The 12,524-nt window shown below is 39.1% G+C and overlaps 1 protein-coding gene across 2 annotated transcripts in view; it reads left to right on the forward strand.

The window, feature by feature from the left end:
- The window catches only part of LGR4 (leucine rich repeat containing G protein-coupled receptor 4), a 69,223-nt gene that overhangs the window by 38,555 nt on the left and 18,144 nt on the right, over positions 1–12,524 (forward strand). For both annotated transcript variants that reach the window (XM_050335204.1, XM_050335206.1), the window contains exons 3-4: positions 5,650–5,721; positions 7,284–7,355. In XM_050335204.1, coding sequence (XP_050191161.1) covers positions 5,650–5,721; positions 7,284–7,355 — 144 coding nt within the window. The remainder of the gene's footprint in view (positions 1–5,649; positions 5,722–7,283; positions 7,356–12,524) is intronic.

Below are 12,524 nucleotides of genomic sequence, written 5' to 3' on the forward strand. Positions count from 1 at the left end.
CAGGAAGGTCTTGCCCAAGACAGTACTGCTTGAAAATGGAACGATAGAGCATATTTTGCATGGTTGGGGATGCTTGTTTTCTTCATAATCCATAATAATTTATTTTCCTGTTAACAAAAACAACAAACAACTCTGATAGTCCATGAAAAGCAATATCATAGAACCTTATTTTGTCTTGCTGACTCTTGCTACAATTTAACCATGGAATTATGGATAGCTTTAGACTTTTTTTTAACCAGCCAGTTTAGCTTACTTGGATATTTTAGCTTTTTAGACCAGAGGTGCATTTTGAAAACCAGCAACTACCTTAAAGTTCAGTATAACTTTGAGAAAGCTGTAAATGCTGGAAAGGGAAGGTTCAGGACAAGAACCACTGGATGGACTTCATTGCTGGTTGTAGTCACAGTTGTCTTTTTTTCAGTCATGATGTGTAAGAATTGTATAAGTAATGGCTGAGGTTGTATAATACTGAAGCTACTGCAAGAAAAGGAGATAAATGTATTTTCCCATAGCAGCAGCAGCAGAATAAAGTCCCCATTTAGTTTTGTGTGATGGGTGTGGAGGAATTTGGAGTAATCTGTGGATTATTGATTGGTTTCCGGCACTGCAGCTGACAAAGCCTCTCCTGTAGAGCTTTAAACCCTGATGAGTAAATTGTAGCACGTTAACTACGCGCCATCTGTTAAGAAAAACAGAATTCCGTTCCAAAATGACTGCTGTTCTGGGATAGGTGGGAATTGAAGCTCTTTTCTTAGGTTTGGGAAAACTTAATCCATGTTGCCCAGCAGGTGTTACCTGTGAGGCATTTTCAGAGGTTACTTCTGTTGTGGGAGAACTGGAAGGAAAACTCAAATTTGTGTGGGAAGCGCAGAGAACCCTGACAAAGTGGATGTTAGGGGCAGGCATGTAAGGATGGCAAAATAGTTTGATGCAAGACAGCAAAAAAAGTAAAGAGATTGCAAAAATACAAGTGGGGAAGCGGTAGAATATTTTCCAATGGGATGAAAATAGGTAGGTAAAAGTCAGAGAGCTAAAAGGAGAGGTTGGGTGGGCAGAGAGACGATGATGGATGGTCTGTGATGGATATGGAAGGTTCAGTCTTGACTATACCTTAAAATAGGAGTCTTGGGTCTTACCAGAAAGCAGCTAATGTAGAAATAATAAATCAGGTGCTTTTTTTTAATTATGACATGACATGATTGCAGTCTGTGTCCCTATTGGAATTTTCAGTGGGAAGTAAAATTACAGTTGATCCTTGGAAAAAGCAGCCATTGTATTGTTATCAGATACAAGATTGACAGATAAGGTTATTAGGATCACAGAATACAACCAAGATGACAAAAAAAAAAAAAAAGAAAAGAAATCCAAGATCCACAGCAAAAAACATTTTCTGTGTGAGCACAAGACCTTCAGAAGGACAGAAGGAGGCGAAACTCTTTGCTCAGATATCCTGAGGTTCGCTACCATCTGGGATGCAAGACAAGCAGAAAGGCTTCCAACAAGTTTGTGTTTGCATCCTGCCATAATAAGAGTGGTTTTAATTGTTACAGACAAAAACGTATCCCTGGGACATCTTCCCTTATTTTTGGAGTGACACCAGTGATTAACTTGGCTTGGTTAACATGCAGCCGGGTTGCCAGGCTCGTAATTGCAGAAGTTTTAATTTCCCAAAAGAGGGAAAACAGTCTTAGCTGCAGTTTCAGTGCAAGAAGCTAAGCTTGCTGTGTCCCCTGGGAATGAGATACCATGGAAGGTTAGTCCTTGGCCAGATTGTATCCTGATGTCTGTAATAACAACAAGGTGTCCGCTACATCTGGAGGTCATTTACTGTGTCACTTAAAATAATGATTAGAGGGTCTTGCTCACCACTGTATGACAGGCTAGCAGAACTATTTTTTCCTCTGTTATGTCCTACTCTGTTATCCTGCTATGCTGAAATTGATTCTGTAAATTTGAGTTGGCCCGAATTTGCAGAAATTTTGTCCCTTTGAAACATTCAATTTTTACTTTTTAAAGTAAAAATAGAGGACTACAAAATTCAATGCTAAGCAGTTGCAAGATTGCCCACCTAAAAGAAAGGTACCTGCTGTGGTCATACATGACAGCAGAAGGCTCCAAGGTGTAACTCAGGTGCACTAATTCAGGATACCTGCAGTCCTTGGCAGTCCCCAAACAAGGGGAGTCAGGACTGAGCTAGCAGGAAAGCTCTTGGTTGGTGGGATGCACATTTACATCCCACTTTGGATGATGCCTGATGCTGTGTCTCTATGCCTTGAAAAGTTACAGACCAGCAAATAAAGTTTTTGTGGCCTTATAGCATGCTAGGATACCTTACAATGGTTTTTTTTTAATTAAGTCTTTACTGCCTTTGTGTCTCTGCTTGGCTCAGTAGCAAGAGAGAGACTTTCAGACCAGGTCTCTACCCATTTCCACTCAAAATGGAGGGAAGGAAGGGTGCTTGGCTCTTGACAGTGTAAATGCAGGGCTGCTTCATGGCAGTGTGAAGCTGTCCCACCACAGAGCAGAAATTTCCAGGGCTGTTCCCAAGCAGGTTATTGAGTGTTGCTACAAGGAGAAGGTTGTCTGCTAAGAGCTTTGCCCTTGGTAAAGCTGTGATTACCCTTAGCCCATTTACTCTGTGTGTGTGTGTGTGTGAGAGAGAGAGGTGCTTTCAAAATATTTAATAATACATATTTTGAAAACTTGCTGAAAGGAGGGAACATGGAAAACCTGACTGGATGATTTCGGTGACATCTCAATTTAAAGCGCCGTATGCGCGCTATTCTACATGCTGTTAATTTTTCGGTTCTCTCCTTAAAATGAGCCTGGTTATGTAAAGAGAAGCCTTTCCATCCTCCCAGTTGCTGCATGTTGCTGCAGAGGGGAGCATGTCGAGAGCAGCGTGTGATATGCTGGTCTCTGCCTGCTTTCTCCAGAGCTGCAGTTGGAACCTCCTGGCGAGCAGCTCCCCAAGGCCAGGATGTGAATGATAAATGTATCTTTGGCAAACTGATTAGTAGAGCCTTTGCACACTTCCTGGGAAGCTGCCAGATATAGAGGAGAAACGGAAATGTAATGGATTTGCAAGGGTTGGCTTTTTTTTTTTGTTTCTGTTGGTTGGTTGCAAAAAGGCTGAATAAACAGGAGTTGCCTTGAGGTAGGCGAAGTCTCGCTGTCTGAAGTCACGCAAGCCCTGCTTCCTAGGCTCTTGTTCCTGACACTCAGTGGGGTTGGGGGAGGCTATTCAACTGTGTTTAGTTTAGTTTAGGTGGTTTTTTTTTTTAATAATCCCCAGCCTCTCTGGGAGAGGGAGCAGATAGAGCAGATGCCTGAGAAGCCACACACCCACCGGATTAGTGGCGAACCTTGGCCGAGCTGCAGCCAGGGCTGCCTGACACACATTCACCAGGGCTGCCACTCCTTGAATTGTGTAATGTGTAATCAGCATCAGCTCGTTCTGTTGGTGTGCAAAATAATGAGGAGTTACAGCCTCGGTTAAATTTTGCTTGATTTAAGGATTTATATTTTGCTGTTTCGAGTACATTTTAAAATAACTGTGTTTTGCAGATCGCTGGTTCTCTGCTGTAGACCCAGCATGTTGCATCACTGTTTCTGTTTATGGTGAGCTTAGTAGGAAAGCGTTTAAAAGAAAGTCATGAAATATTGCAAACCTCCCTCGCCGTCACCCAAGATAAAGTTAATAAAGTTGATTTTTGGACAGCTACTGACAACAAAATGAATTTTAGGAGAATGCCACCTGGAATCTCTCATCCTCCAGTTGCCACCTGGAATCTTTCATTAATGTGAAAAATTCAAAGTATTTGAAAAATCACATCCCAGCTCTGAAATTCTGAGGTCGTTTGCAGACTGGAAATTTAAAAAATTAAGTATACATAGTTTTTTTTTATATATATATTTTTCTTCTGGTTTCAGAGCTGTTTGGTTATACACAAGCCATGCAGAGAAACTTCTCAGCAGTCAGCACGTGGGGTTTTTTTAAGCATGCTTGTAATGATGTCAGAGCCATAGCTATGGCAATTGGGGTGGGGGGTGTGAAAATACCAGGACTAAATACTAAGGTCTACCTTAACAAGCCAGAGTAACACAGTTTTCTAAAAACAAGTAGTATCTGCTGCTGTCACCTTCCTGTACATGAGAAACCATCCTCTTCTCCCTTGATTTATAAATAAAACCATCATCTACCATTGAGAAACAGATTTGATAAACATAGCTAGCACCCTCTCTATCAGGCAGCATTTTATGAAGTAATTAATTCTGTTGCAAGAAGATTTATGTAGGCATTAAATGCTTTGGGTAATCTCTTTTATGTAGTTAGAGACTAAGATAAAAATGTAATAACGTTGCTATGTTCTGGCAAGCTGATGCTTTAAATGTTGCTCTCATTATTTCCTTCATTTGCCTCTTTGAAATAATATTTTCCCCTCAGTGTTCTGGCTTGCTTGCAGCGCCCTGCAACAGCAGAGGCGGGTTTTGATATTCTGTAACCTTTGTTAAAGCACATTGATTGCTTTTTAATTATTAACACTTATTGGACCGTGCATGGTATTTCCACGGGTGATTTCATTGCACAACCTTGTCCAACACTGCTTTTGCTTAGTCTTGGATGTGAAACCAAGTCTGAAAGCAAATACTTTGGCTGAAATTATAGCATCTTTTGGCAGTTATGGGTTTCCAGGTGTTTTGCATTATTGTCTTTACCCTTCATAAAATACAGCTATTAGCAGCTCAACAAAGGCTGGACCACACAGGGTCTGCTGGTCAGGGGAGAGGTAAAAAGGTTGAAGGGAAAAGAAAGTGTGGGGGAAGGAGGAATGGGCTGTTTGGAAGCAGCTGTTTTGGCTGCTGTTTCTGCTTTCCTGCTTTGTATTCTGCAGCATCTCCTGTATTTATTACTTTTAATATCACAGTGGTTTTCACAATTTACTTTGTGTTAGTGTCTAGCAGTCCAAGTTTGAAAACAGCTGTATCTCGAGAGAGAGTGAGTACAGATGAGAATCCTGGTCCCTTTCTCCCTCCCCCAAAGCAGTTTCCTTTCCTGAAAAGTTCCTCCGGACAACTGACCGAAAAATTGAAATACTACCAAGATGATATCTTGGTCACATCAACAAGTGTCCTGTCAACTGTCAGCACCGTGAAACTTCCAATCTGCTTGTGAACGTCGTTGTCACATTTGGGATTGTCACAAGGACTCCTCCTGCTTTGCTGCAGCATCTAGCTATTTTTACCTAACTTCATGCTTTCTTTAGAAACTGCTGCATAGATTAAAAACACGTTGGGGGTACCAGAGCTTGTGTTTTGGCAGAGCAATGCTGAAAGCACCAGAGGATCATGTTGGTAAATGCACTTTTCAAGCCTAATACCGTAAGAAGGTTCTTTATCATTCTGAGGTGTGGTTTTTCTTGCACATCTGCAGAAGAGTATCCACGAGGCTGAGTAACACATTCTCGTTGTCAAAAATGTGCAAGGACAAAAAGAAGTGTCAAAAACCTGGAAGACCGTGCATGCAGCGTAATTGAATGCAAAATGTGTAATAGCTGCGAGGTTTGGTGTATCAGGGCTTTTCCTTGTTAGGTGGTTGCAGAAGTACTGTATTTTGTGACTGAAATTATTATTGCAATTTTTTTCCAGGCGACTGGCTGGCAATGACCTTTCTTTTATCCATCCGAAGGCCCTGTCTGGTTTGAAAGAACTCAAAGTTCTGTAAGTAATTGGGGTTTAGAGCTTCATAGCTAGCTGTATGCTTTCCTAGTGCAGAGCAGCCAGACTGTTTACTGGTAGGCTGGAGGAAATTTTTTTGCCCCCCTTCCCACTAAATTATAGTCCTACTTTTTTTTTTTTTTAAATAATTTTTTAACAAAGCCTGCTGTAAGTGGTTAAGGTGAGCCATGGTGAGCTTGACTAAACTGTAATTATTGCATTTAATTAGAACACTTACTTGCTTCTGAAGTATATCTTGTAGCAGAAGAATTGGAGGAAAAGTCTTAAAAAGGATATGTAAAGTTTTTGTTGTTTCCTACCCCTTCAGATTAGTCTGTCAGGTGCCCTGACATTGTCAGATAGTACTAGTGCTTAGAGCTTTAATGCATTGTTTGACCTTTGACTTATTCTCTACTGGTGATAGAAATAATTTCTATAGTTTGAGGCTTCTTTAGGTGAAAATGGGTTACTAATAAAAAAAATGTTTATTTTTCTTTCTGAGATAAGAATTTTCATGTCAACTTTTTTTGCCCATAGCTAAGGATAAAAAGAGCTTTCTGTCGTTTGGGGTTTTAAAAGCCTTTATTCATAAATTGTAGCATTTCTGATGATGTAAATATTTTCAAAAGCTAGCAGGGTAATAGGTAGTTAATTAAACAGACATTTTTAAAAATAGTGGACTCTGAGGTTGTAGAGGAAAATAAAGCATAAACACACACTCTGAGGTTGTAGAGGAAAAAAAAAGCATAAACACACCCTAAGCAGGGTACAGATTAGGGAACTGCCCATCTGCAATACTACTTAATATGATATTTTGTAAGATGAGTGCAGTGTCAAATCTCTAGGGGATACATCCATTGTGATACCCAACACTGGAGGTGCCTGAAATTGTAGCAATTCTTGAAAAATTTGGGACGTGGATCTTAATTAACAACTTACTTGCCCACTTGCATTTTACACCAGTATGCACCAAAACCTAGTAAGATTTATTAAGATGTGAGATGTCTGTTATTTACATTCTCCTTATAAAAGATTTCATTGTCCCATAAGAGAATTGTTAAAAAAACCCAATAGTATAGCTTAATTCAGCTTGGCCCAAAGGTGCTTTGTTGTGAACACACTTTGTAAATCAGATTGTTAATGTATTGTGTATGGATGTGACTTCAGGAAAACATAGAGGTTTGTGTGTTTTGTAGCATGTATAGGATTATTCCACAAGAAATCAAGAAAACACCATCTATTGTAGCAAATTTGCACTGGTGTTAAGTTGTTCAACTTCAGAGAGTTCCCAAGGGAATTTCAGCCTATTATGTCAGAGGCTTGTTCTCTGCAGATTAATACTGTTAATTAATGAGATTATTGGATTGAAAATAAAAATAAAACTGAAATAGACCATTTTCTTGTTTCATTGTTGCCTTTGGGTATCTGGTCTTGATAATTTGAAATGCTTTTATGCACACTGGAAATCTGTGAAAAATAACAGGACCGTGGGCTTTTCTGTCACCTCAACTGTTGATAAAGATGATTTTCCAATTCTAGTTTATTAATACAGTGGATTTTTACAGAACCCTACAGAACAACCAGCTGAAGACTGTACCTAATGAGGCCATCAGAGGATTAAGCGGTTTGCAGTCCTTGTAAGTTTTTGTACTTTGCTTTTGTGTTGGGATCGTTCTCCAAGTTCCAGTCCCTCTTTGTACGCCTCAGCTTCATTCTGTAGAGCTGTGAAGTATAATCATCTGTGTGTAATAATGCACCTGGAGTTCCTGATAGTAAACCAGAGCAAGGTTTCACAAGTAAAATTCACAAGGAATTTTGTTTGTCATCTTTGGTTGGGGCGACCCAAATGCAAACCCTTTCAAAACGCAAACGCCGGTGCGTAAATGCAGTGGTGCTGTGGTTAAACCATCGCCCTCCTCGCGTGTCCTGAGGTGTTTAAGCAATTTTGAAATGACTGATGCCCAAGTCTTTTGTATCCAGGGGAGGGAAAGGGGTTTCTGGGAAGGAGGATTGCTTGAGACACACGCACAGTATTGGTTTTACGGGAAGGTGTCGAAATCTCACAGACAGTTATGAATGCCTGGGCCATTATTGCCAGTTGCTCATAAGGTATTTCATACATGTTTATACTATCTTGTGGCTTATTATGTTTTATAAAGCATTTTAATCAGACCTTAATAGTTAGTTACAGCTCTCTAGGTGGTAGATGCTTATCACCGTGATGAGGAGGCGGAGGTGGGAAGGGCCTCAAAATTTTTCCTCGTTTCTGCCTACCTACAGAGAGAGAGAGAGAGAGCGTAGATTCTCTCTTCCCCCTGTGCCAAAATTCAGGTTTCTGGTTTAAGATCTTGTTTCTTTTGGTGTTGCATCAGATTATGGATTTCTTTGGGGGGGAGGGAATTAGTTTTGAAAAATAGCTTTCCAGACTATTGCACAACTTCTGCAAAGGTGCTTTCTGCTCTCACTAAGCTTGAATCTTGGCCACTGCCTTCTCGTGGCTGCTTGGATATTCCTGCCTTTTGCACCTGAAAAAAAGCACAGTAAGCAGCAAATTTAACGTCCACATTACCCTCTTGTTTTAGCATGTGTGTAGAAGAAACAATAACTTGGTCTTGGTGCAAATATTATGCATTATAATAAAAATCCTTCAAATTGCGTGATGTGAGCAACCCTTTAGTAATTATTAAAAAAAAAAAAAAGGAACCAAAAGCAAAAAACTCCTTCCTTACTTCCAGCATTTTTGTGATGCCAAAAAGAGGAACTACTTTAGTAAATGTTTGTCTACAAATCATCCATTTGATTTTCAGTGAACATTCTTTTTTCTCTTCTTATTTACAGTAATGTTTGTTCTCTAATTAAAGTTTAAAATAGTAAATCTCCATTTGCTGGTTTGATGATAATTTTATGTGCAAAAGGGAACGGACAAAATTAGGGGAAAATAATGTATAAATTAGGTAATCATATATATTTTTAAAAAATTCATATATTTTTAATATTGCTATTAAAATATTTTTAAAAATATTATTACAAGAGAAAATTGTTACAGCCATTTAACAAAATCAGACATTTTAGCTGTTGAAAAAATAATTATATGATTACGTAATATTGTATAATGCAATCAGGATAATCTCTTGACCAAAAACATCCTTACAATTAAAATATAATGGTAACAATTTAAAGTGTGGTGAAGTTTCCTCTTCATGGGAGCTTCACTGTTTAAGGGCACATGCTATATCAATTTTATATCAATTTTAGGATGGTGAAAAAGGAGAAAATTGGGTTAATAAGTAGTAGCAAGCTTATTAATACTTCTATTTCTGAGGAAAACCAAACTGAGATTTCCTGATAGCTGCTAGAAATGTGGTGGGCAAATCCAGCCTGGAAGTCACTGGTGTCAGAATCACAGAATATTCTGAGGTGGAAGGGACCCACAAGGATCATCCAGTCCAACTCTGAAGTGAATGACCCATACAGGGATCAAACCCATGACCTTGGTGTTATTAGCACCATGTCCTAACCAACTGAGCTAATCTGAAGCTCACAAAGATTTTATTATGGGGTTTTTTTCCATCCACTGATGTGGATCAGGCTTTGGTTTGCTTCTTTCTCTGTTCCTGTCTGTATTGCAAGACCACCATAATTTGTTAGAATGGGCAGGAATTTGAGAATAAATTGTTTTTTTTGAGACAAGTGTAGTAAGAAATGTTGTAAAGCATTTTTTTCTGTGCAATGTTTACCTCAACAGAATGAAATTCTGTGATTTTAACAAATTCCAGAAAAACTTTTTTTTATTGCATTACTCATGCATAATTACACTAATTATGCATATCCCCTAGTGATGCAGGTAGCATCTTCTGGCAGAGGAATGTAGGACTGGTCTTCTAAATTTTGTGCCTGAGCATGGAAACATAAATATCAGCATTCTGCCTTTTTTTATTATTATTATTTATTCCCCTCCCAGGAATTTGTGTGGATCCAAAACTCCCAAGTTTTGTGACCTTCTTTTAAAACAAATTGCAGAATATATTTTAGGAAACCTGCTTCTGCCCTTTTAATAAATAATCTCCATCCCAAACCTGCAAGTTTAAACATTACCAAACTGACTCTCTTTTTGGCAGTTTTCCATTTTACTCTGAAGTAGGGTTTGGGGGATTTTTTTTCTTGGTGAAGACACAGATTGTTTGCTCATAAAACTTTATATTGAGTATTGATAGTCATTTGGTTTGAAACTCTTTTAGAACTCTCTGTTTTCTCCCTTAATGTGCTCCAGTTTTTAGCTCCATAGGAAGACAGTTGCCATACTGTTTGTATGAACAAGTTCAGTAAACATACCTGGTGGAAAGAAGGAATATGATTATAGGACCTTCATTTCATGATCTCTAATATTTATATTTATATATTTATATTTAATATATACATTTTATATGTATATTATATATATATATTTATATTTAAATGCCTTAGCATATGTGACTGCAGTGGTTTCTTTGGTTACACTGCTTGTTCTGAGCTTTGACCCAGAATCTGGGGATTTGTAAAGCGGGTCTGTAAAACTGCAGCAACTTTTAGGGTTGCTCTGACTCTCCCCAGAAAATCCAGCTACACAGGAATTTTTAGTCATAACACAGAATATTCTGGTTCAATCCATAGTGTGTGACAAATAGTGGAACTATGCTATTTAAACAAAGATGCTTTGGAAAGGAAAACTGTATTCCTCTTGAATTAAAAAAAAAAAAAAAAAAAAAAGAAAAAACCACCCTAATTGCCACCGTGCATTTGCTGTCAGTCCAGGAGTCATTTTTGAATGCTGGGACAGTAACTTGGTCATTCCTGAACTGCAATTATAATAAAATCGTCCCCAATAGGTTAGCAGGCTTTCTTGCTGTGTGGGTGTTCCCCTGAGCTGCAAGGGTGAGTGTCTTGGTGCGTGTGGTCAGCAGTCCTTTGGGGCTGTACCTGGTGGCAGTTCTGGCTCCCTGAGCAGAGAGGTGTTTGGTCTTTTTTATTAAAAACAACCAAACACAAAACAACCAAACAAACACAAATCTAGAAACATTCTGCTGGTAATGAAACGGCACACTTTTGGGCCGTAGTTCACATTGGTGACAATTTCAGGAATGTAAACCCATAAGCATGTTGAAATGTATCAGAAGGGAAGGTCCCGTGAGTTTGGAGAGGGCAATGCAAACGTGGTCTCTACACCAAAAATACACAATTCTGCTGTTTTCTTGAAGAATGTTTTATGGCTTTAGTGATTCTGGATTGTAGGGCTGGGAAGGACGAGGGGTATCTGTAAGGACAGTCCTGTCTGGGAGGCTGTGGAAGGTGTTCATCAGCAGCAACGACCAGATGAAGTTAAGCATTTAATGTTTTGTACTTTAACAGTGGCAGGTGGTTTTCCAACTAAGCAACTTTTAATGGGATGTCTCCAGAGGTTTTCTGGTTTCTCTCTTTGCTGTTCTTAAAGGGTTAAAGGGGATCACTCCTCAGGTTGAGTCTGTCTCAAGCTATGGAATTAATCTGAATGGGAAACAAAAGAAGTTCACACGTTTTCTTTTTAATCTGCAAACCCAATACAAACCTAAATTTGCTGGATTTTTTTGATTTTTTTTTTTTTTACTTTGGATGTTTAAAGTACATATAAGAGCTCTCCTGAACATGTTTGATTGTGCTGAAAAATCTTTAAATATGCAGCAGTTTAAATATAATGCTTCATACACTTCACGTAGTTGCTGATTGACAAGAGTCTTATTTTTCTGTGCCATGTTCTAACCTTTAGAAGCTGTTATGGTTTACTTGAAACTGAGGTATGGGTGTTTCTTGTGAGCTTCAGGAATTTCTGGGATTCTTGTAGCTTATTTTTTTTAACTGTCTGGGCCTGCTTAAGGAATTGCTGATGTTTAAATAAAAGCAGGGAATTATTTAGAAATGGAATGGTCATAAAATTAATTGAGATGGTGGAAATTAAAACAGCATGCAGGCAAAGATCAGCTGAATCCTCTGTGGGTAATTTGCAGCAAACCTCATGGTCTCTGACTGGTACCACCTTAAACATTCAGGTGGAAGAAACAGATGTGCTGGCACATCAGGACTGGTGATTGAGATGGCTTTGGCAGGGATCATTAGATTCTGAGAGCTGCTGTAAATTTGTCTCTGAATAAAGCAAATCCTTGTATTGATGTTCTCAACACCTAATGCACAGAGAGCTTGATAGAGTGAGCAAGCTCTGAGTGTTTTGAAGTGCCTCTGTTAACATGGGGGGTTATTGCCTCCCATTGTAGCAGGACTTCCCAGGTACCAGGCTTATCAGTACTCGACTTCAAAACTTAGAAATCTACTCCACTTTGAGTGATTTCTTTGTGGTTTTTGAAGGAGCACTTTAGAGTTCTTTAATAATCACCGCTGAGCAGAAGTGGCTCAGCACAAGAGTTGGGAGTGATTTGTCTTTTATCGACATCAGCAGTAAACTCCTGCTATTAGTCCGAGGCTGTTAAAATGTCCCAGTCAGTGAAGCCTGGGAGACTGCCGTGGCCACAGGTGAGAGCCAGCACAGCTGGTCCTGGAAGGTCTCACAGGGGCTGCAGGCTGTAGGGCACTTGCCCTAAGCAGTGTGTGAGTGTGTGTGTGTATGTAAAATTTCATTTACATGTGTGTGTTAGACCTGGAACTCTTACTCATTTGAATTGAGGTAGGAGTTCATAATAGTCCTAGTTTCCTTAAAGCAGAGAGAATTGTTTGAAGACCTGTCAGTTGTGATGTCCTTGTTTTAATGATATATCAAATCCTGATGTAAGGAATGTGTAGGT

This window comes from Myiozetetes cayanensis, unplaced genomic scaffold (assembly GCF_022539395.1).
Source record: "Myiozetetes cayanensis isolate MyiCay16 unplaced genomic scaffold, myiCay2020 scf6-25, whole genome shotgun sequence".
Lineage (NCBI taxonomy): Eukaryota > Metazoa > Chordata > Aves > Passeriformes > Tyrannidae > Myiozetetes > Myiozetetes cayanensis.